This window comes from Achroia grisella, unplaced genomic scaffold, assembly GCF_030625045.1.
Source record: "Achroia grisella isolate CSIRO2021 unplaced genomic scaffold, CSIRO_AGI_Agris_v1 utg660, whole genome shotgun sequence".
NCBI classification, from domain to species: Eukaryota; Metazoa; Arthropoda; class Insecta; order Lepidoptera; family Pyralidae; genus Achroia; species Achroia grisella.
Window position 1 is genome coordinate 5,275,828 of NW_026712984.1, and position 21,817 is coordinate 5,297,644.

The 21,817-nt window shown below is 33.0% G+C and overlaps 2 protein-coding genes across 2 annotated transcripts in view; both read left to right on the top strand.

The window, feature by feature from the left end:
* Nucleotides 1-12,387, top strand: part of LOC131849769 (laminin subunit alpha-like) — a 38,721-nt gene extending 26,334 nt beyond the window's left edge. Inside the window, exons 6-15 of the mRNA XM_059199887.1 lie at nt 999-1,109; nt 2,596-2,733; nt 2,847-2,893; nt 8,608-8,778; nt 9,122-9,259; nt 9,945-9,983; nt 10,064-10,102; nt 10,603-10,759; nt 11,322-11,480; nt 12,086-12,387. Of these exons, the coding sequence (XP_059055870.1) occupies nt 999-1,109; nt 2,596-2,733; nt 2,847-2,893; nt 8,608-8,778; nt 9,122-9,259; nt 9,945-9,983; nt 10,064-10,102; nt 10,603-10,759; nt 11,322-11,480; nt 12,086-12,222 (1,136 nt within the window). The 3' untranslated portion in view covers nt 12,223-12,387. The remainder of the gene's footprint in view (nt 1-998; nt 1,110-2,595; nt 2,734-2,846; nt 2,894-8,607; nt 8,779-9,121; nt 9,260-9,944; nt 9,984-10,063; nt 10,103-10,602; nt 10,760-11,321; nt 11,481-12,085) is intronic.
* Nucleotides 12,388-15,382: 2,995 nt separating this feature from the next.
* LOC131849688 (uncharacterized) lies at nt 15,383-21,134 on the top strand. Its single transcript, XM_059199800.1, has 6 exons — nt 15,383-15,509; nt 16,246-16,356; nt 17,763-18,140; nt 19,439-19,666; nt 20,248-20,455; nt 21,005-21,134. Exons 1-6 carry the CDS (start codon nt 15,383-15,385, stop codon nt 21,132-21,134), a joined length of 1,182 nt encoding a protein of 393 aa, XP_059055783.1.
* Nucleotides 21,135-21,817: the final 683 nt, after the last annotated feature.

A 21,817-nucleotide genomic window follows, 5' to 3' on the forward strand; every position in this document is an offset into this window, starting at 1 on the left:
AATTTTGTCTGTCTATTTGTTCATATTTTATTTTCCTTAACAAAAATATCAATCCGAACATTTATATTGAGTCCTTATGAACTTTTTCCGTCTGTCTTGGGAATTATCGATATTTGGACACATCGAGCTTAAGGATTTTATAACATCGACAAAAAAACAAAACAAAAACGGACCGTTGTAAAAGGAACCGTTGAGACAAAACAAGTATTAGAGGATTAAAAGAAAATAAGAACACTGATTGGCAATCGTTGTTTGTTGATATTTATCGTACATAGTTGTTTCGTTGTTGTTTTTTATACAATGCATTTTATCTATCCGTAATCGGTCTATCCCAGTTATATATTTCTAAAACTAGTGATATTAATTTTTAATTTTGAATAGTTTTAGACAGCTAGATATAATAATAGAAAATATGTTATTTTCAAAATACAGTAAAGAAAAGACACAAACAATGTATCCCTTCTGATCGATGACCCGATCAATTCAAACGGGGATTGAAATTGCAAAGACCTGAGCCGAGGTTCAAACCCCTAGCTGTAGTAGCGGAAGTTGGCCTTCAGCCTTGTTTGGAGTGCCACAGGTACTTGCGGCCTATCGTTCGGTGAAGCTTTAAAGGCCAGCTGCGGCCAAAAAATTAGAATAGTTCAAAAAATTTAAAAATATAGTTACCTAATAGTTCCAAAAAAACAAATATAGCTTATAGTTAATTAAGTTATATATCTATAATTACAATAAGGCGGACTTATAAGTATTATTGGACCACTAAAATAATATGTGTATAATTTTTATTTTGTTTGTATTAGGTTCCGAAATTAGTCTTAAAACTTAAAATAATTCTATTAACTTAATTTTTCTACTAAACATGAACTGTCCGAATACGGGAATTCGTAACCATTCCCGAGGATAAAGCTGTTGGTTCTATATTTGTAACTCTGAGTTCAGCTAATTTGTTTATGCAACAAAATCTTTAATAACTGAAGTAATAATTTCAATTTCAGAGCGCAAAACAAGATGTGCACCCGAAACATTTTGGAAGTATCAATGCAACAGTTGCTATTGTTATGAGGGTCGACCTTTATGCACTTTGTTGGCCTGCGAATCTCCTGAAGGTAAGCTTTATGAACTACTAACAGAATAGTATTATTTTCATATATACTCTTACATTATAATTATATACATTCTTTCTCACAATCACACACACCCACCAGTCACCTAGTCCAAGCTAAGCAAAGCTTGTATTATCGGTACTGTTAGAAATAGAAATAATCTTTGTTCAAATAAATTTAATACTCCAGAACAACGAGCATGAAACTTACGTGTATCTCTTTTTAATAAAATAGATAGAAATACTGTCTTTTGTAAATATATTCATAAGTTACTTAGAATTTTTTTTTTGTTTTTAAAATGTACATTCAGCCTCACGTACAAGCTGAAAACCAGTGTTTTGCTTCTTGAGTGATTGTCCACACTGAGCTATGAGCCATTTTATATTGTAATGGCACACACATGCAAGTTTACCCATATTGTATTGCATTGGTTTAAATAATCTGCATTGTATAGTATTTGTAATTAAACCTACATGTGTGTACTAAGATACAAATAAACATTCTTATCTATCTATCTATGTAAATCAAACAATCATGAATATAAACGTTTATATCGTACGAGGAATCCAACCACCGGCCATCGGAAGTAAGGCAGTATGTTAAACCGTAACCTAGTATTATCACTTTAGTGGCTTCATCACTAGAGTGCATTAAAGTCTGTGTAACAAGGGAAATTTCGAATTGTCTTTTGCATATACCATCTCTCTTCTCTCTCTCTAACTTATTAGTAAAATTGTGATGTTATTTAAAAAAAGGTTATAGATTGAAGAGTTTGTAAACGATAATAATGTTTTTGTAGAAAAAACGTAAAATTCATTGCGCTGGCAATATTATCTGCATTAAGAATGTGTGTGTATCGGTTTCTATATTGATTATTGCATGCCATTTACTTGTTATTGTGAGTTTTATTTTATATCACAACTATTAAAAAGAGCAACATACATGTAGTTTAGTTTAGTTAGTAGATATAATAATATGACTACTCAAAAAACTTGTATTGAGTTTATTTGAATAAAGATTATTTCTATTTTAATAGAATGGCAAATAAGCTAACAACTTCTTGGTGGTAACCGTATTTTTTTTAAGGAATGATGCATTGTCTTCATGATGTTTTACAGTAGCTACGTGTAGCTGACATCTAATTAAGAAGTAACGTTTTCTAATAATAGAATTATCTAAATATTTTATATTAATTATAATAGTATTTATTTCATAACTCTAATTCGAGGAAAGAGGATTGTTAGTAATGAGGACTGTTGATCCTATTGCTAGCAATGTATGTCGGGTTGACCTCCACGCGATTCCCCCTGGAAACCTTCATAATGAATATGTCACGATGAGCTAACTGACCTGACTTAATGCTCATCTTATTATCCTCCACTGGTGCCCCGCCAGCGTAAACCGTTATCGCAGGCGGGTGCACCATTCCATTGTCACCCATAAAAAAAAAACTAATTAATAATTTTCAATTATTTTTTTATGTCATCAGGTACAGTCAGTCAACAGACAGTGAAGCTAGTAGAAAGTAAGGAATGTGTACCGGGGACCACCTGGAAAACGGAATGCAACGAGTGCTCCTGCCAGCTGGACGGTTACCGTATCTGCACCAATTTTGATTGTGATAATGGTATGTCATTAAAATCATTTTAATACATATATTTTCATTAAATGTAGCTATTATCCGATACTTAGTCCACGTGGAATTAAGTTTTTTTTATAAATTAAACAATTCTATTGCAGATCCTGTTATATTTGAAGAAAGCACAACGAAAAGGAACGTAGAAGTGGTAAGTTGATTATATTTAATATTGGTTTTGTTTAATCATTGAATATCATGAAAGTTCATCCTCGTATCCTTAATCCTTAAGAACATTACGGCGTACTTATTAAGATTTCAACTTTTTCTACACATTAGAAAAATGGTGTTGGACGCACAATATCGGTTATAGTTACTCATCAGAACTGGCATCGGCACTTCAGTGAATCATATCCATTGCACTTGAGTGAATAGGCAAATTCAAAAATGAATCATATTCAAGTAAGAAGTCACAGTGGCGTGACTATACCTCTCCAGGCCCATGGCAAATTCATTGGATGCCCCCCCCTCCCTCTAATATAAAGAAGCCGAACAAATATTAATTTTATAATACTTATTTTCTTTCTAAAACTTGGTTAATTTTATCTACAACAAATGCATTGAAATTCCAATATATTTCTGAGCGATGCAAAACGCGGAGCGATCTTAGAAATCAAATTTGCAGTCTTTGCAACGATACTCCTCCGAAACGGCTTAACTGATCGAGACCAAAATTTCATCGAAGGTCGGCATTCAAGTCTCCATCGTTTCACTCAAAAAACTCCGATAGGTCAAGGTCGAGTTTTTAACAAACAGACCCGCTCCGCACAACCTGTACCTGGTGTGTAAACAGCACACCGGTAACAAACCTATTATAAGTACTTTTACTTGTTTAGACAATTTATTTTAGTAAATGTGTAATAATAAATGTTGGTACTTGGATTCTCCAGCTCATTTTGTCGACTTGGCACCCTGTAGTTACGCCACTGTGAATTCATGATTTAAAAAAGGAAAAAACAACAAAAATATCGTTGAGGTTATCTATAATATATAAAGCTGCATTACGGTCACTGACTGATTGACATAGTTGTTCTCCCAGAAGCAGTGCCGGGGGGTTGACGATTATATTTCGCTAGGGTGACCACGAGAAAATTCGAAAGTTGGGAAAATCCAAGATGGCGGACCCGGCTGAACTTTGTCAATTTCCGTCGGATCGATTTCGTTCAAGCGGTGGTTCGTAGCGGGCCGCAAACGGTTGCATGTCAGGTTAAAAGAAAAAAATAAAATCCAAGATGGCGGCGTGAAAATGAAAATGAAAATTGTAATTTTTCGAGGGTTTCAAAAACTGAAATTCCCAGGGTAGTTGCGAGGGTGCTGGCGACACCGGTTGTGGGGCATAGGAAAGTCGAAGGACCCCCTCTAGGGAAAATTATGAACTTTCTAACATCCAAGATGGCCGACGAGTAGGGGGCGTGTGAATTTGGTCCTAAAAATCCGGATTATTTTCAAAGTCATTTTTTAGGTAAAACCGCAGCGAGTCGGCTTTATGGGGCGATGATGGGTTGTAAGAAATAATTGCCAGCGCTAAAAAGAATTTACGAATTTGGGGTAATTTGGGAGAAATGGTCCAAAAAGTGGGAAAAATTTTTTCGACATTTTTGACAAAAATAGCATCAAGGCCTATCGAGAAAATTAAAGGGTTTTGATGGTTTTGTTGAAATTTTGCTGGCAACACCCATACATGGTTTGACCAAAATAGAAATTGGGGTGTCTCTCCAAAAACTGAAATTCCTTGGGTACTTGCGGGTATGCTACCGATCCCTTTTGTAGGGCATTGGGAGGCTGAAAGACCCGGCCTCTAGGGAAAATTATGAAATTTCAGAAATCCAAGATTTGGGAGATTAAGTTTTTGGAAAAAATTTGGGATATTTTCAATCGCGTTTTTGATGACATGGCAATCGAAGCTTGTCTCTTCCTACGGACTTGGATAACTCTAAGTAGGAAGGTGTATCAAGCCTAAAAAATTTCCCCGATTTTGGGTTAATTTTGGAAAAAAGTCCCAAAAAGTGGGAAAAATTTTTTTCGACATTTTAAATGAAGAAGCCTTGGTGATCTAACGAAAATCGTCCCCCGAAGGGGTTTAGGTGGATTTTATCGATATTTGCTGGCAACACCCATACAACATGGTACAAATTTTGAAATTGAGATGTAGCTTCAAAAACTGAAATTTACGAGTGTGCTAGCTCAACACACTGTGCGGCGTCGGATAGCCAAAGGACCCGGCCTCTAGGGAAAATTATGAAATTTTAGAAATATGGCGGCACAGATAGGGGAGTTTTGCTTTTCGGAGAAAATTTGGGACATTTTTAAATGTTGTTTTAGGACACATGGCAACAACGAGTCGACTTCTACGGAGAGATGATGTCTCTTGACACAAAGTATTACCTGGTATGAAAATTTTCCCCGATTTTGGGGTATTTTTTGAGACAGGTCCTAAAAAGTGGAAAAAATTTTTTTCGACATTTCAAACTAAAGAATGATGAAAATCTGTCAAAAGTCATCCCCGTTTAAGGATTTTTGGTGGTTTTTGTCAAAATTATCTGGCAACACCTCAGATCAGTTTTCTTAGGGAATAGTACAAGAAGAAGTCACCGAGGCTCTACATAATGTATGGACGAAATGTTTCTGTTACTAAGGTGAATACGTCAAAAGTATTAAGAAGTAAAAATCCAAAATGGCGGCAGAGATAGGGGAGTTTTGCTTTTCGGAGAAAATTTGGGATATTTTTAAATGTAGTTTTAGGACACTTGCCAACCCCACAGCCAGTCGACTTCTATGGAGAGATGATGTGTCTCAATACAAAGTATTACCTGGTATAAAAATTTTCCCCAATTTTAGGGTAATTTTTGAGATAAGTCCTAAAAAGTGGGACAATAATTTTCGGACATTTCAAACAAAAGAATGATGAAAATCTGTCAAAAACAATCCCCCTATTGATTTTAGGTGGTTTTTGTCAGAATTATCTGGCAACACCTTACATCAGTTTTCTTAGAGAATAGTGCTAGAAGGAGTCACTGAGGCTCTATACAATGTATGAACGAAATGTTTCTGTCACTAGGGTGAATACGTCAAAAGTATTAAAAAGTAAAAATCTAAGATGGCGGCCGAGTTAGGGTACTTAATTTATGTTGACATGGGACTTTTAAAAATTCAATTTTGGGGTACCACTAAACGTTTTTGACTTCATAGAGCAATGGAAATTCTCGGTGGGAAATATTACCTGGTCCAAAAAATTTTACGATTTTGGGGTAACGAAGAAAAGTAAAAAAACGTGGAATTTTTTTTCGTCAATTTGAACAAAACAGTGATAAGCATTGGTCCAAAATTATCCCTCAAATAGGTGGTTTTTGTCAAAATCTCCTGGCAACACCATACATCGATTTTCATAGTAAACCGTACTAAGGAACTCTTAGGTGTATGTAACCTGGGCTCTGTACAATATATGGATGAAATGTTTCTATCACCAGTGTATATGTTAAAAGTATTTAAAAATAAAAAATCCAAGATGGCGGCCGAATTAGGATACTTTATCTATGATGACAATTTTTTTTTAAAATATCTGTGGCATCATCCCTGCAACGAATTGACTTGTAAGGAATGGAAACTCTCGGTGCGAAGTATTAACTAATTTTCATAGTAAACAGTACTAAGGAACTACTGGAGTCACCTTAGCTCTGTACAATGTATGGACAAAATGTTTCAATCGCCAAAGTGGATAAGTTAAAAGTATTCAAAAAGGAAAAATCCAAGATGGCGGCCGAGTTCGAGTATTTTATCTCTGATGATAAATTTAGGAATACATTTTGGGGTACCTGGCTTCCCTGCAGCGAGTCGGCCTTTATTGAGCCATGGTAGATTTCGGTTTGAAATATTATCTAGGCTACAAATTTTCCCCGATTTTTAGGTAATTTTGCAAACCCAAAATGTGGGAATTTTTATTTTCGACATTCTAACATAAGAGTGACGGGGATCTATAATAAATCTCATCTTAATAGTTTCATGCGATTTTTTTGTAAAACGCAACACTAAGCATACATTTCTGTATACTAATACAGAAAGGTAGGTAATGTGAGGTTTTGTATTGTGACCATTGCAATAAAAATTAAAGCCACAGAATAATATAGTAAACAAAAAGGTAGGTTAGGTTAGGTTTCGTATTATGATCTCTACATTAAAAACTTTGACCCTAGACTAATATAGTATACAGAACGGTAGGTTAGGTTAGGTTTTGTATTGTGACCATTACAATACAAAGTTTCGCCGCAGGATGAAACAAAAATTCACTGTTACAATAGGAAGTGACCTAATCGTATCAAAACAGACAACTCTACTTGCCAACCAAGTCTATTCGAAAAGAAAACCGTCTGCACAAAAAAAATCAACGACAACGCCTCGCGGGCCTCTTGAGGCCCGCGCACACACGCACCCTCTAGTTAATATATAACAATACAAAGCTATGCCAATACTTTTTATTTCCAACTAACTTCATTAAGTACAGATATTTTTGATGTGAATAGAAACTTCATTCATATTTAGAACACAGTGAATTGATATGCACTACATTTTTGGTAAAATGGTTGCACTGTATCTCCTCCTGTACTCAGGTAAGTACTTATCCATTTATTATTTGAAATTTTTATTGATCATGGTAATTATTTACAATTTTGTATTACATATAAAACTTCAGGTAATTTTAAGTAATATCATTGTAACAAATAATTTTCCTAAAGAAATTAACAATAATATTAATAAATAGTTAAAAATTGACGCAGTAACTATTGATGAATTTGATAAAACATTAATTTTGCAGGTTAACGATAATGTAGATATAAACAGTAACAAAGTAAAGCGGTCGGCTTGTAAACCTAATCAGGAATGTACCACAGAGGGGCAAAATTTTGAGTGCACCCATGGAGAATGCCTCGAAAGAGACATGAATAAAGAAGTTGAAGTATTTGCCGAAAGTGGGGTAAGTATAGTTCCAATGCAGATACGTAAACCAATAAAATTGTATTGCTACATTTGCCTGAAATTTGGTCTACAACGAGAATGGGAATTATATCCACTGATTTCATCTTAGATAACTAAATACAATTAAAACTCATATACACTGCTTTTATGCAGAATATTTCCAACAAAATTAAGAAATCTATTTGGCTTCTAACTAAATTGGATCAGAAAATATTATTAAATGAATACTCTCGTTTAAGGGCGTGGATCACGTCGAAATCGAATACCTGTGCAAGCCTTACGCAGAGTTCAACAGAGGATGCAACCTCTGCAAATGCAACCAAGACGGGACAGACTACTTGTGCTCTGAACAAATTTGCTCCTGGCTTAAAGATGTCGAGCTATTTGAAAGTGACGCGATCTAGATCTCCGTCTTTGTTTCAGGAGAAGGAGCCGATTGAACTCAAGGACGAAAATAGGAGCGGCCATCAAAGTCCTAAATTGTAGATTAAAAACGAAACTGTCTAATAAATGGGATAAAGAATTGACAAATTTTACAAAAACAAGGGAATCGTATACTAATTTACACAATTATATATTAACGTATGATTGTAGATGCTGTAATATATTATATTGATTATTGCAATTGTTCCTTTATTAATACATGTATAATAATTTCTTTTCATTACATAATTCCTTATGTATTCATTAAATAGATTATTTAAACCTCTGTTGTTTTTATTAATATATCTTAACATGGAAATAATGAAGATGTGTTGGAATTAAGTATAGTTGACTGTAGTCCTGAGAGTACAGTCAACTGTTAATACCTTTATAGTATTGTTAATTCAATAAATTGTTTGTAATTTAACGTAATTTGTTACTATTTGAGTGAATTTTATGAATATATTATAGACGACAAAGTCGAGCCAGAACAAGACAGTCGTGTGCGTGGCGAACCGCATGTTTTTCAAGGACTGTAACACTTGCTGGTGTAATGACGATGGCACTAGTTTCTTCTGTACTAGAAAAGTGTGTGTCCCTGAATTACCTGAAGAAGCAGACATTTCAAATCAAAAACCTGAGGTGAAGTTTCTAGAAAATTATATATAGGTGACAGTGGCTTTAGCTTCAGCTTTTATGATTCGAAAAAAGAAATTCAATATTGAAACAATTCCCTGTTTTATTTGCTGTAAATCAGTATTAATGATGGTTTTAATTTGGTTAATTCTTTAAAATGACTATAACATTTCCTTGCTTCAATGTCCATTTCTATTTTCAAATTAATTCTTTACAATATCCACCAGTAGAATAAATAATTTTCAACAAAATATTTGAGATGAGATGTCTATCTTATTTGCTATGCATACTTGTACTACCTAAAATAAAATAGGTTGAATTTGAAAAATAATATTTAGCTTACAAGCAGGAACTGCGCATAATAAAGCGTGAATGTCGTCCAAATGAAGTATTCGAATTAGATTGCAACATGTGTCGATGCAATCCTGATGGCAAGTCATTTTCTTGTACCAGGCGTGCTTGTGCGGAACAAGCTGACGATGCTCAGGTGTGATGTGATTTAAAATATCTATACCGGTGGTTTTGGGTCTTTATTTCTTATCTGATACAGTATTTCTGGTATTAATTGTCTCTTAGGTTTAACAACTGTGTTACCATATTCCTAAAATGTATCTTCCTTTTTATACTAATATTTTTATAACTATGCACGGGACTTTAATGATCATACTAAGGTTTCGTCTTTTATGACGATTGTTTTGACTTCATCTGGAAGTCTTCTTCAGGGTAACTACAATACATTCGTTACAATGAAGAATACGGAACATTAAGATGAAGTAGAAACATTTGTCGCGACAGTAGAAAATATAGTAAGTTTGTTAAATCCACGTACTGTACTGTACATTATAGTATGATTTGATTGTATTTCTTGAGTTGTAATTTTTCCCTTTTTCTTCATTCATTGGTCTTGGTTCAACAGTCATTGGGCTTTAATAGTCTAAACATTATATTTTTGGCCTTTTCCTAATTTGTCTTATCCTCTTTTTAGACTTATTAATAAGGTGAAAGGTTTAACATTATTTAAGTCTCTAATTATATTATTAAATTCTTGTACAAAATCTTCGCAAACGGATTTCTTGTAATGTAATGTTTATAATTTAAGGCCTTATTGTTAATTAAATAATTGGTTACTTTTCTGATGTAAGAAATACTAATATTATTACTTTTCTTTGTAGAATTCCACATCAACTAGAAGAGTACGAGGATATTCACAGGTATTGCATTATTTGTAATATTAACAATTTTATTTACATGAAATACGATATCGAATAATTAACGTTAATTTATATTACAGAATTCCGTATTAATAAGAAAAGTTCGAGCTTACTCACAGGTAAATTATTACATCAATATTTTAATAATAAAAGAGAACTAGTATCTTCTATTAGATGATACAATTTGTGCATGTGGAGATGATCTAGTACCAATTTACAGAGTCACTCTAGCATTCACAGCACATTCGTCAAAAATTCTGTTTATAGATTTATCGACCCTTACACTATGGTAAAATTTGTACTGTTACAAATTTTATTATAGCATAAATTATAGAAAGAGAGAGAGAGATATTTTGTATATCTTTCCTTTTTCTGCTATCCAGTAATTTGTAATCTATGGTCTATTTCGGAGGCAATGAAACTACAGAGACATTTTCATACTTGTTCGGAGGCATTTTCTACACAGAAATGATTCGAGGGCGACACTTACGATTAATATCCGTAGAGATGGCGCCGTGTAGAGGCAAAAATAGGACATATTGCTTCCAATGCAAAACAATAAAAAAAAAGAAATTACTGTTGAAAATAAGAAAGATGTAACGCATATTGTGTTTAGTAGGAGCCAACGAAGGCATGCCAGCCGGGCTCCGAGTTTCGGATGGACTGCAACAAATGCCTGTGTGACAACGAGGGACAACAATTCTCCTGTACAAGAATAGATTGTACCGCACTTAATAATAATAACAATAATAACGGAGAGCTGCGAACGAAAAGAGGTTAGTTCAATATTCTTTGGTTTATTATTATTAGTTCTACCAAATCTCTATGGAATTCTGACCGAATGGTAAACAGTTTTTTAATTATTCTGATATATAAGCTATATTACTGTAAAATTTCATCTCAATCTGTTCAGTAGTGTTTGCAGAACAGTTTAGTAGTTTGAAAGAGTAACAAACATTCTATTAACGTTTCGTATTGGTGTTTCTCACAAATACCTACATACAGCGTGCCTACTGCACCCCACTACGGCAGTGCGTTTGTAATCGTCCCACCAACCAGTCATTACTATTGTATATTTTTTATTAGCTCAATAACGAATAATTTAAATAGATATAGGAGTTTTATTTAAAATACGAGCAAAGGTAGCATGTAACTGCCCACATCCAATTATTCATCCATACTCACACACTTGATGTGTGTGAGTATACATACATACGTTTATAATATTAGTAAGATTATTATTATAGGCTACTTTTAATTTTGGGTAACAAATTATAGACCAGAAGAAGTTGTATGTGGCAATTAGGACTATATGAATGTATGTTTTCTATTCGGCAGATACAACAGAAAAAATTGCGTCCAACTGTACATCGGGCACTGTGTTCGAAAAAGACTGCAACGTGTGTCGGTGTAGTGGTAAAGGCGAAGCACTATGCACCACCAATAAGTGCAACAAAGATCGCAACGTCGAAGTCACAAGCACTGTTCCAGAGACAGGTAATTATTTTTATGTTACCTCCGACCTGGGACACCACCTTACTTCCGATGATCGCGGGTTTGATTCCTCGCACGGCACAAACATTTACGTCATTTAAGACCTAGGTCTTCCCCTCTTTACTTCTATTTTTTTTCGTATCAAGTGCCCCTACATCCCCCTTCCCCCCCCCTATTCTCAATAATATTTATGATCTGTAAAGAAAAGTCTTTAACCCTTTGCAGTACTTCTTCATTTCTTTGAGATTGGAGTGCCTTCTACACTCGACTCCTATCGTTCGGTGAAACTGTAAAGGCCAGTAGCGGCCACAAGCATTAGAATAGTTCAATATAACTAATTGGGAGATATTCCTTACCTACTTACTATATACTAATGTTTATAAAAAAAATTAAAAATATATATACATATATAAACTTCTGTAAACATTTACTCATGCCGTTGCAACAAGTAATTAAGTCAACACTATATACCTGAACTTTTTGCAAGTGATAATAATTGTAACCTCATAGTGTATGTCTTGTTGGTTGGTCGCTCAAATAAATAAATAAATACTAGCCCTTTTGTAGACGTATATATATCTTAAAATAGTTGTTTCTTAATGTTACAGAAGTCGACTCCGGTTTCCGTTGTAATCCTGGCGAGCAGTTCAACTTTGAATGTAACGATTGTACATGCTCCGCAGACGGCAAAAGTGTATTTTGCACTCTCCGCTTTTGCGATCAAAGTCTAAATCCGGATATCTAATTTCTTATCCAACCACCTTGAGAGCTTCACTGTGACGATTATGTATAATCGATTTAATTCTTAATCGATCATTCACTACACTACATAAATAATGCAATTCCCAGCACTACATACAATGGTTCTATTTAATCACAATCATGTTTATTATTCAGATAATTATGGAATGTGATTACACATTGAAAGTTCGTGTAATCGAATAAAATTAATTATTGTAACTCTTTTTGTAGCACTATTGTCTTTTGTTTTTGCTTTTTTTGTATCCATTTATGAATTCATCCAATTTATATCCATCATAGATTTTATTATTACTACAGGATCGTCGATAGGCTCTTGTACTTTTTACTGTTAGGGTTATGTATTGGATTTAGTATTTTGTTATTAAATATTAATAAAATAAAACATTCACTCATTCATCGTCTCAAGGTGGTAACAGTAGCAATTAAAATACTTTCCGTCTCACACAGTTACTTAAATCTATGTAACTTTAGTTTCTGACTAAAAACATTCATAAAACTAATATTACTCTTGATCATCTTTAGTATCGTTATGTTTAGTTTCTATTAAGTATTTGTGATTATTTTTTATTTAGCTAGTAATTAGATTATAATGATTAATAATTGATGTAAGTATAAAGCATAATGTAATAAACAATGATTGAAGATAAATTTATATATTTAAAATAAAGGAAATGAGACCAAATGTTTCAATTGCCGTACATGAATTCTATAAATATTAATTTGTTACAGAATTTTATAACCTAATTTTTTATATTTCAAACATTATAATACAATTAAATATTCCTCTGACAGACGTAAATTAAAAAAAATGTGCTCATTAGTTATTGTCGCCACAAGCCAAATATGTTGTCTATATTTGGTAATTGTATATTTTTTATATTAGATATATAAATTTACCTTCGTTCATAGCAAAACTAGTGAGGTAACGGAACATTGTGCTTTTTTAAATCAATGATTTAGGTAGAATTAGATTCGTATTTGAATGATGTGTTTAGTTTACTATATTTGTGTGTAATTGTGCATGTTTAAGGTAAATACGACTATAAATATAATTCATTCAATATCGACTTTTAAATTTAAAAAACATTTTTAATAATACCCGCCGTATTCAATGTGACGTCATTTAATTTTTCTTTTTGTTCCAAACAAACTCTTCCATTTGATAAGCATATCATGGATAAAAAATAACTGGTAAGCCATCAGGTTTTCTCCGCCATATTGAATTTAGAATGACGTCACATAACCAACATTACATTGTCATTTAAGTATATGAAGCTTCAACACAATCTGGCGAGTACGACTGTGTGAAAATTTTATAGTCTTTAAATAATTATTACTATCATACTTTCAACTCATTTATTAGCTATTTTTGTAGACGTTGAAGTATTCTAAATATGGATTCTTTAATTGTTCAATATGTCAGATATCAGAATATTTAATTCTAAATTTAAATTCACCCAAATGTAACTTTTAATGGATATAAATAGTTATTAATAATTCCTGGTCGATAACTTGTCATTAATAAAAAAATAAAAATTATTGTTTCAAAATAGAGCTTTTAAAGTTAATTAAATCGTTAATGAAATATTGATATAAAATCAATGTCGATTAAACGCGAATTTTCATACGTATCATAAAAATAAGTCGATTGAGTGTGATGTTAGAATTTTGTACGTGATTCTTTTTAGTTAATTAGTGAATTCTTTATTTTTAAGTGGTTTAACTGTATTTTTGTACCTTCGTGTACTTTTGTATTAGACAATACGTAAATACGTTATAAAATTAAAATAATTGTGAGATGAATAAAGAATTTTGAATGTCATAATTGCATTATTTATGAAGAACAATTATTTACTAGAATTTCCAATATTTAGCACTGGCCCGCATAAGGATTTGAGAACGAAGCCTAAATTTAATTCCTTTTTCCATCTCCTCTTCTCTGTAGACATCGTCGGGACTTGCTTATAAATTTTATTATATAATATATCATAAATAAATCTTTCTATATTTATCATAAATATAGAAATTTATAAACAAGCCTCGAATTGAAAAATACTCTAATAAATTGTAACTAAGAACCTTCTCGATCACGACAAGTTTCAAACAAAAAACACATGTTCGGTCATTTTGTTTTACCAATTTGGTGTTAAAGAAGTCATACGTATGGCAACTGTTCTAAAATTACCAGTAACGATTACAACTTAATTAGCATTAATAAGGTGCATTTAATATCATCCTATAAATTTTTTATTGCTGGCGATATTATCGAAACATTGAAAAAAATCACTAGTTTATTCAGCAGGCAAGAAAGCAGCTCGAGATCATGTTTAAGTTCTTTTTTATTTCTATTCTTCTTTGGTTGACGCACGTTCAATGTTTGTCTTGTAAGTATTAAATTTACGACCCTGTTAATAATATAAATAATATTTATCCGTTTCAAAACTGATAAACGATTTATGATTTGTATTCTTATTTGGTTATCAAAATTATATACTACTAAGTAATTGGGTACACAAAATAATTAAATTACTTATTATTCTTAGGATTAATGTACTGAAATAGTACAATCTATTGGTCGTAGCGTAACGTCATATCGCTTAAAGACTTCCTCGACAAATGAACAATCCAACACAAAAAGATCTCTGTAATTCGAACTAGCAGTTCTTGAAATAAGTGCGCGCAAACAAACAAACATACTCTTCAGTTTTATATTGTTAGTATAACTATAATAGAATAGAATAGAAAATCATTTATTCAAATAAACTTAATTTAAGCACTTTTGAATAGTCAACATTTTTTTAAATCTACCGCTTATTCGGAAAGCTGTCTCATCACAAGAAGAATAAGCAAGAAACTTGTGTGTTGCTCTTTTGAAAAATCCTTGTAAGTTCACATTTTACAAGTCGAAACGTGTGAATACAAACTACCACCCAGCACTAATTTATTTAGGCTCAAATATAAAAACACTTCTCTTGTCTCTTTTTGGGCAAGACTCGTGCATTTGCCAGTCTTGCTACTAGGCTAATCCGACACATACACAATAAATTTGCTCGTGCATTTGCCAGTCTTGCTACTAGGCTAATCCGACACATACACAATAAATTTGATAGTATGCATAGATTGTATTTACTGTGGTTAATACTATGATACCAGTGGAACCTACAAAGGCATGTGTCCCTACCTCTACTGTACACGGACCCTGCCATACATGTGTTTGTAACATTGACGGTGTGTACTACTGCAGGGCAGACAAATGCAAGAATGAATCAGGTAAATTTTATTCATAATAATATTCAAATAAAAGCTAATTTTAATAATTAGGATAGTGGCAGGACTAATGGAATAGAGTGGCTCAAGAAAGATGAGAATGGAAACGATTGCAGAAATTGATAAAGATCCAAATACTATATAACATTTTATTTCGTTTGTAAAATTTTATTTGTTTTAAAATTACGTATAAGTTGATCTGAATGAAGGCTATAATAATTATTATTCAAATAAAAGCAAAAGAAAATCTTGGACGTTCTTCATAAAATACAAATTTTTAGGAAATTCATGACTGTTAAAGTTGACGATGCAAAATAAAATCGATAGACTATATAATTATAATCTCATCGACTAAATTGAACCTTTAATCATAAATGATGGCTCAATTTATTGTCTTGTTCTACCATCATACTTAATAATGGGGACAGGTAATTAGGTTATCTTCTTAGGGGACTTGTTCACCCAGTGCTACATTCATAACCGGTTCCATCTGGTTAATTCCTGAGAATATCGCCACGATAGGCTAATTGACCTACATGCTCGATCTATTATTTTTCACTAGTCATCATAAATTGTTAGCACAAGTCAAACAAAATACAATAATATTGGTTAGTTTTGGGGTTGCAAATTAATTATGAACATGTAAAAGAAGATAAGTTAATTTCTCCATATGAGGCAAAGCGTATTCATAATAAAGAGTAATTTGAAGACGCAAAACTTATATAAACATTTCTTACAGAATACAAAACATTGCAAAGGAGAGAATGTGAATCAAACTTGATGTATACAGAAGATATGTTACTCTGCACATGTAACGATGAAGGATACTGGACATCAACCAACTGTCGAAGTAAATTACGTTATCTGCAACCTAAAAGAACTCACATTACACACAACCTACGATCTAATATTGAATGTATCCCAAACATGTTGTATTTAATGGATTGCAACATTTGCCGATGTCCATCAAATGGCTTCATCGAATTGAATTCATGCACCAACCGACAATGTACGAAGGCAACAAAGCAAATATATGTAAATATGGTGACATACTAAGAACTGACCGTGAGTTATGTTCTTGCAGTGAAATCAATTATTATATAGACCGTCTTTGCATCAAAGTTACTAATCAAACTATATTACATATGATCAACAGAAGTGATATAGGACAACTGATAGATATAGGAAAAAAATGGCAAAGGACTGGAGATAATATTTCTTCAAATACTTGCAGCATAAATTCTGTATACGCCATGGATTGCAATCGATGCATATGTAAGAATGGAGAGGCACTTGCGTGTACAAATAGAAAATGTACGCAGCCTAACAATAAAAATGCTTTAAGATCTTCCAGAAGTCTTCAGGATTTTAATTCTTTGCCCGAATTACGAAGTGAGAACGATAATTGTAAACCAGGCCAGAAATACAGACTACAGTGCAACACTTGTATATGTTCTATGAAGGGAATAGCATCTTGTACGACGATGATGTGCTTGGAAAACTTCGTATTAGATTCCAAAGCAGTTGAGTCTATGATGCTAAGAGGTCATAAAATGTTTTCTTGATTTGCTGATGCGTAGTTGAAAGTAAAAGAGTAAAAAGAACATTGTGTTTTAATTCCCCAACAGAAACATTATCTAATATATAAAATTCTCGTGTCACAGGTTTCGTGTTTATACTCCTCCGAAACGGCTTGACCGATTTTGATGAAATTTTATATATATATTCAGTAGGTCTGAGACTAGGATTATAACGAATTTTTATACCCCTAAGTATTAAGGATAGCTCACGCCATAAAAATGTTTTAATTCTTCGACACAATTTTTTATTTTTATGTTTTCTATGTCTCATTAAAAAATACATACAACCCTAAATTATCACCCTTCTGTCACCAATTCCTATTTTTTTAATAGCGATATTAATTTATATGGCAAAAGAACGTTTGCTGGGTCGGCTAGTCTATCTTATAAAATTGTACTTAATGATTATTGTAACGAATTTTTTAAGTAGTTAATACTTGTAAAGACACATTGGCATGTAATAATTATTTAAAAAATACACCCACTGTGATATATATGATATGCATTCATTTGCATTATACAGACTGAACTATCTGGAGCGGAGACAAAGGCTTCAGATGCTAGCGGTACCTCGCCGCAGAACTAATTTGCTAAACAAAGCAAATAAATAAATTATAGTAAAAGAACATTGGTCATTGAAATAATATATTAAAGATACCGTTCGCTCCTATTTTAGCAAATGAAAGCCACTGGAATAATCACAACAGCGATCTACCACGCATACGAAATGGAGAATCCTGCATCCCTGGAAAGATATATCGCTTGGACTGCAATACATGTCGATGCGGTGAACAAAATTCCCTTCTTTGCACTAAAATGGCCTGTCTAACTGAAGAAGATTTGAACGTGATATTTCACGAAAGGAAACCAAAAGGTGTACAGGAACCGAAAGATGTAATCAATTTGAGAACGCGAATGACTGATATAAAGTATCCGGATATACCTTCAGCGAAATGTATACCGGGCAAATTGTATAAGAAGGGATGCAAAAAATGTTTCTGTAATGAGAAGGGTATTGTCAGTTGCACGAAGAATGTAAACTGTTATGACAGACGTAAGTTGATGTCTTTGATATTTTTAATTACTTATTTTTGACTCCTCGTACGGAACAAATATTTGTATTCATGAGTATGATTGTTTGTATCGGTCTGGGTGTTTTCTATTTATGTTATTTATGTATTTACAAAAAAGAGATATATATTTGTATCAGTTATTTAGTACCCATAATACAAGCTTTAGCTAGCTTAACTTGCGTCTAGATGGCACTGTGTTAATTGTCCTGAAATAATTTACGTCTACCTTGGTTAAATATAATCTGTAATAAAATATGGTCTGTATAAAAAGTCTGTGTTGAAACTCGTACTTTTGTCGCATCTATTTCATCCGCGAAGTAGGTCACTTCGTAAGCTGTTTAGGTTGAAGTGTGAGATATGTTTCTGTAGTATAGTTGTACAGATTATTATTTTGTTTGGCAGAATTTTAAGAGATTAGATCTGAGTATATGTTTACAAAAAGTGGTGCCAGCGACTTCGTAAATCTATACAACGCTATGTCTTGTATCTTTATATACTATACTATGTTATCAAAACAAAGACGCTCCCGCTTTTCGTTCCTTTATACCTTTTAAATTACGGAATGAATTTTAACACAGGTTTCAGCAATAAATTAAGTGATTCAAGACGAAGGTTTATATCTTTACATGCGTGTTATAGTACAAGATGAGAAATTCAAAGATTGATAATGCCTCCGCGTTAAGTTGGGACGGGTTATTAATAAATTAAACAATACAATTATAGATGAGATAATAAAATGATTCACAAATTGTACTATTCTCCTCTTTAAGAAATATTTTTCTCAGAATTTTTCATTTAACCTACATGTCTGTGCTTAACCTATATACTCGGTCTATGTTAAACCTTTCCTAATTCCTCCAGCTATTTTAGTTTAAACAGTAGGTTTTATTAGGTATCTGTAAAGATTCTTATGACATCATAGGACCTGTCAAAATATTATCGTCTAGTCTAAAGATAGTGATGAAAATAATGTATAACTTTGTTATGGATGTGCTATGGTGCACCCGCCTGCGCTAACGGCTATGCTGGCGGGACACCAATGGAGGATGATAAGATGAGCATGCAATTAGGTCAGTTAGTCCACCGTGGTAAATTCACAATGAATTCATCACGATGATTTCCAGGGGGACCACGTGGAGGTCAATCTGACAACATGTCAGGTTGACAGGACTAATAACCCCATTGCTAGCAATGTACCAACTTTGATAACAATGGGGTTATTCCACATTACTAACAATCCCTTCTCTCCAACCCATAACATTGTCTTATGCACTTATAGGTAGTATTGTAATGCTCACACCAAACGATGTCCGTCCTCGTTTCAAAGAGGAAGACCTGAACTCTTTAGAAATGTTGCCAAATGCAGCAACAAAATGCGAGCCTGGTAAAGCGTACAAAGTAGACTGTAACACATGCCTCTGTTTGGTCAATAAGAACTTACTGTGCTCTAAAGTACTGTGCTTAAGTCTTGACGATATGCATAGAGTTGATGCTAATAAACGTACAGGTAAGTATAATTTTTACCTAGTAATATTAACGTCGACCAGTGGCCGAAATTCGACTATAATTAATTTAACAATAAATAATTGTAAAGACAAACAATATTACTCTATTCTCAATTTGATCACAGACTTTAACAATAAATTAAATAATATATTTGCGTGATTAATTCAAATACTACATGTATTTGAAACATATGTATTTTTTATGTATAATTTTAAAATAATATTAGCATTCTGCACTCTTTCTCTATATAAATGATACGTGTGCGAAATTCCATACTTCTCCGACAACGCAATTTTTGTAAGAAGGAGTTCAAAATTTTTTTTTAAAAAAAAAGGAGCCTAAGTTACTCCTTATTACATCAGCTACCTGCCAAAAAAAGTCTTGTCAAAATCGGTCCACCCATTTCAGAGATTAGCCGGAACAAACAGAGAGACAGACAAAAATTGTAAAAAATGTTATTTTTGTCCGTATTTATATTCGTATGCATATAGTAAAAAACGGATATTTCAATATTACAAACGGACACTTCAATTTTATTTATATGTATAGATGTACAGATAAATAATGTGTCTATATATCTAGGTAAACCTTGCAATAGAGACGAGTACACAACAGATATAGAATGCCTTCTTTGTTCTTGTGTAAAGGGAGTTACTCAATGCAAGGCAATAGCAGGATGTAAGGAAGAATTAACCGCCCTGAGACTACTGCACGGGGAGTATAACAAATGGAAACCTAGATTAACACTCAGTTTAAAGGAAGACAAATGTCTAGCACAGACTATATACAAGTAACTACATTTCTTTTATCTATATACATTTAGTTTTCTTTTTATGACATTAAAACATAGAATTTGCGATCATTCTTACTAATATTATAAATGCGAAAATAACTCTGTCTGTTACGTTTAGTTATACGTCCGTAGATATACATATATATATCTATAAAATTAATAATAATAGGCTAATTATATGATACTAAGTATACCTAAAAATTTAAGATCAGTATGCCCTAAACTACGTAAGATCACTGTATCCTCTTCTTTAATAAAAAAATGTATGCAAATAGAGTAGTGCAAATCCTGGAAATTAACATCCGGGCCAATGTAGTAAGCTGCTTGGCGGCTGTATAGGGAACTAAGATTACTCACCGCATACGACTTTTTACAGAATCCGTCTAAGTATGTATATTGGATAGATGTGGGTCGACAATTCACACGTGACACCCCTGGTGTTTCAGGCGTCCATAACCGGTAATCATTTACCAGCTGATTGACCGTTTGCAGGTTTGCCACTATCGTAGTAAAAAAATAGACCAGACTCTGTATACTTTATTTCAGAGATGATTGCAATAAATGTTATTGCCAAGACGACGGTACATTACGGTGCACACAAAAAACCTGCTTGAACTATGTACAGACGCTACAATTGAAGAAACATCGACTGTATCTGCAGAAATATGGACTTTAATGCTAAGTGCATTAAAGACTATGTTAGATTATATAATTATAACATTTCATTGTCAGGATAATAATACAACGAAATAGCGGATGTAAATAAATAATTGAATGTATTTTTATAGTGTGTAACCTATCACCGACCGTCAGAACGTAATTAATAAATAAATAATTGTTAATATTGACTGTAATTTCATCATCGTGTTTCGTTCTCTTCCACTAAGAATTGCTAGACTTTCTCGGTCTCGATCTAGGATCTCGATCCCGATTTTTTTTGTTCATACAAAACGACTACCTTTTAGTATTATCCTAGCACCCCGTATCTGTATCAGGGCTGTTAAGGAGCTGCGTAACCGTAATTGAAGCTATCGGATATCCGGTATAAAAAAATATTCGTAACCGTAACCGAATTCGAAATTAATGTCTCGGATAATATCGGATAGGGGCGGAGCCTAATTAAGACACGTTATGTAAACATTTTATTGGATATTTGTGATTTTCTTTTGACATTCCTTAAAAAAATAATATCCGTAACCGATATTATCCGAAACTAACGGATAATCCGAAATAATTTCATATACACATCCGTATCCGTATCCGATACAATAATAATTCCTATATACGAAACCTATCCGTATCCGAAATTTCATATCCATAACGTCCCTAATCTGTATGTATAACTCGAATTCAAAACAC

Excerpts from the sequence above, each read along its gene's own strand:
- LOC131849688 (XM_059199800.1), top strand. The coding sequence starts at position 15,383 with ATGATACCAGTGGAACCTACAAAGGCATGTGTCCCTACCTCTACTGTA. Across the intron at positions 15,510-16,245 it reads CAAATGCAAGAATGAATCAG|AATACAAAACATTGCAAAGG; the intron begins GTAAATTTTATT and ends CATTTCTTACAG. Across the intron at positions 18,141-19,438 it reads TGTAAACTGTTATGACAGAC|GTAGTATTGTAATGCTCACA; the intron begins GTAAGTTGATGT and ends ATGCACTTATAG.